Source organism: Gavialis gangeticus, unplaced genomic scaffold (genome assembly GCF_001723915.1).
Source record: "Gavialis gangeticus isolate Ggan-Ray unplaced genomic scaffold, GavGan_comp1, whole genome shotgun sequence".
Taxonomy (NCBI): domain Eukaryota; kingdom Metazoa; phylum Chordata; order Crocodylia; family Gavialidae; genus Gavialis; species Gavialis gangeticus.
In genome coordinates, this window is record NW_017729026.1 from 5,478,517 (window position 1) to 5,481,481 (window position 2,965).

The following is a 2,965-nucleotide window of genomic DNA, read 5'->3' on the forward strand; positions in this document are numbered from 1 at the left end:
TTTTTTTTTTTTTTTTTTTTTTTTTTTTTTTTTTTTTTAAGTCTGTTTTAACAACAGCATAAAAAACATTTTTAGTGACTATGTAACTTGATGCTTTACTGTGTATTACTTTTTCACGTGCAGAATTAGACTTCAAGTGCTACTGTCATTTCAGGTACTACTTGAATTCCTCCAAAGGATAATTGATTATCGAGACAAAAATAAAATGACACTAAACAACATTGCAATGGTGGTGGCCCCAAACCTTTTCACATTTCATGGGTTTGGCTCAAAGAGTATTGAACAAAATGAGTTTGTTATGGCTGCTGGAACAGCAAATGTCATGCGCTTTATGATCAAATACCAAAAACTTCTTTGGACAGTAAGTATGTTTTTAAGATATATATTCACTTTTCCTCTAAGCCTTACAAAATCACACTCAAGGTGTCATTGCTTTCAAAGAGCAAAGAAGTGTCTGCACTGCTTTCCATGAAGTATGGGTGAGTGAGTTGTGGCGGGGGGGTTGAAGCACAGTCTCTCAGTGGAATCAAACCAGTGTAAAATCATTGTAGAAAAGAGGGAAATTAGCCCCTTTGGAGTCCAAACAGAATGCTGTCTGTAGAACGCATGACCTCAAAGATCAGTCACTGTGGAATATCTATGAATATATTGGATAAAGATCCATTTTAATGAGTAATTTACTTTTTTCAGTTTAACTTCCTGTTTTATAAGAAACATATTATTTCAGTCCTTTCCTGTTGGGTTGGATTTTGTCCTTTGAGGGGAAAAAAGCTGTGTCATGATGGTGTAAGAAAACCCTGCGTGTGGAATATAGGTCAAACCTGTGAAATATTGACTCCCAGGAGCCTTCAGACCAATCTCTATCATTCTCACAAGTATAGAAATGTTGCTGTTTCTGTAGTATAGGCTCATTGATTAATACATGTTTCTGAATACAGGAAGTAGACAAACTATGTAAAACCTCAGTTCTCTCCTTGTTCACAGTAAAAGCTTATTTCTTGAATATTGCATTTATTTCAGAGGCAGCAGATCCCATATATAGAATCTTGCTCTTTGACTATTTGAATTTTTATTATTGGAAATAAAGGATGACTTTTGCTAATTCCATTGAACAAGCTGTCATTTAGAATGTTTTAGAAAGTGCTTACTTCCAGAAAGGTATATAAATGCTAATACTTATAATAATATTCTTTCAGATACCTAAATTCATTGTCAACCAAGTGAGAAAGCAAAATGCAGAAAGCCAGAGAAAAGAGAGAAAGGACAAAGCTATGAAGAAGCTACTGAAAAAGATGGCTTATGACCGGGAAAAGCATGAAAAACAAGACAAGAACTCTAATGATGTAAGGAAATATGAATTCAACAAATCACCATTATTAAGCCAAATTGTAACATAATTAAATGAGATGAGATTTTAACTTACTTGACCAAGAGTTTTCAAAAGTAATTAGTGATTTTTGGCTTCACAATTTGTTTCTAACTAGACAGATGTTAAAGAGGCCTGACTTTTAGAAGATGCTGGCATTTGTTCTGTGAAAAATCAGATTGCCTTAAGGTTTTGACCATTTTACACACCCAAATTAGGAACATAAGGAAGGGGTAGATTCCCAAGGGGTCTTAGATGCTAACGTTTAGGCACTCGGCCATCTATTGGAATTCACAAACAGGCCAAATTAGATGACTAGGTGCATATACAATGCAAAATTGAAACTTTTCCATTTTTTCATGGAATACTTGAATAAACATTGAGCCGGAGAAAGAATAACTTTGAAGCCTATTCCTTAAGAGGGCATTCGCAAAAGGTAAGGGATGTCTTGTTTCCAAAACCTGTTCCAATGACTATTTAAATGTAGGCTACTAAAATCTAGTGAATGGAAACGATATCCTTAAGAAAAAACTAAGCAAGAAACAAAGAAAAAATAGTAGAACTTTGTTGTTTTGAGGACAGTGTTTCACAACTTATATTTTAAAGTCTGGTAGATAAGGTCTTGGAAGTACTGTTTTTGGGGGAAAGGATCTGGATCTTTGTGGATCTGGCCCAGGGGCCCAGGTGAGATAGACACCACAACTGGTACAGATGGATATCAGCATATCAGTTCTTCATAAATACTTTCTGAATTTAAATTTTTCATGGTACTCTGGAGATCATTTGGAGTATTTTTTTTTTTCTTTCCACATTGGACCTGCTTACTGGATTGTCCCTTTTCACATGGAGTCTCTAACCAGAACCTGACTGTTATATCGGGATTTCCAATTTGTACAAATCCCATTTTTTGGTTTATTTGCTTATAAAGTATAAGTTAATAAATATAATGTATCAGAAGGAGAGCCTGTGAAGGTAATAGATATTTTAGATACATACACCCAACGCCAGACGTGTTTCCCTTATGCCCTAATGAATACAAATCAGACTTGGATGTGAATGAAAAGAAGCTGAAGTCAGGTTCCAGATTCTGGTAAACTAGAGACACCTTGTGGATAGCCATAGCATTGCACTCCCCTGTTATCTGATTTGTTGCATGAGAAGCAAAGGGTTTCTGACAAAATAGTTGGAGGAGATATTAGACAAGCTTTCGGGCACAAAAAATCCTGAATGACAAAATGGCACTTTGTGCTGAAAAGCTTGTCTAGCATCTTTTAGTTGGTCATATTTTAGCACCATTCCAACCCTACTGATCTGTCATTTACAGATGTGGGTTTGCTTTAATACATGCAGTGTGGTCTACCTGTTTCCCTGTTTTGTTTCTGCAAATTACAGGATTAACAAAATGCCTAAGTTCTCATTTTCTTGCAGCACTTTATAATGTCGGTTTCTTGTATAATTTCAGTTCTCTTATTCCATACAAGAATGGGACAGGCCAGTTACCTAAAGCGATGCTAGAATGTTCCTTAATGTACTGTTCCATTCTTTTGAATAAATGCCCAACTCTGAGGTTTATTGAAAAGTGCCTGGCATAAGGCAGAA

General features: G+C 35.6%; 1 protein-coding gene across 2 annotated transcripts in view; it reads left to right on the top strand.

Annotated features, from left to right (window-relative positions):
- The window catches only part of ARHGAP18 (Rho GTPase activating protein 18), a 155,993-nt gene that overhangs the window by 124,697 nt on the left and 28,331 nt on the right, over nucleotides 1-2,965 (top strand). For both annotated transcript variants that reach the window (XM_019520299.1, XM_019520300.1), the window contains 2 exons: nucleotides 155-361; nucleotides 1,197-1,343. In XM_019520299.1, coding sequence (XP_019375844.1) covers nucleotides 155-361; nucleotides 1,197-1,343 — 354 coding nt within the window. The remainder of the gene's footprint in view (nucleotides 1-154; nucleotides 362-1,196; nucleotides 1,344-2,965) is intronic.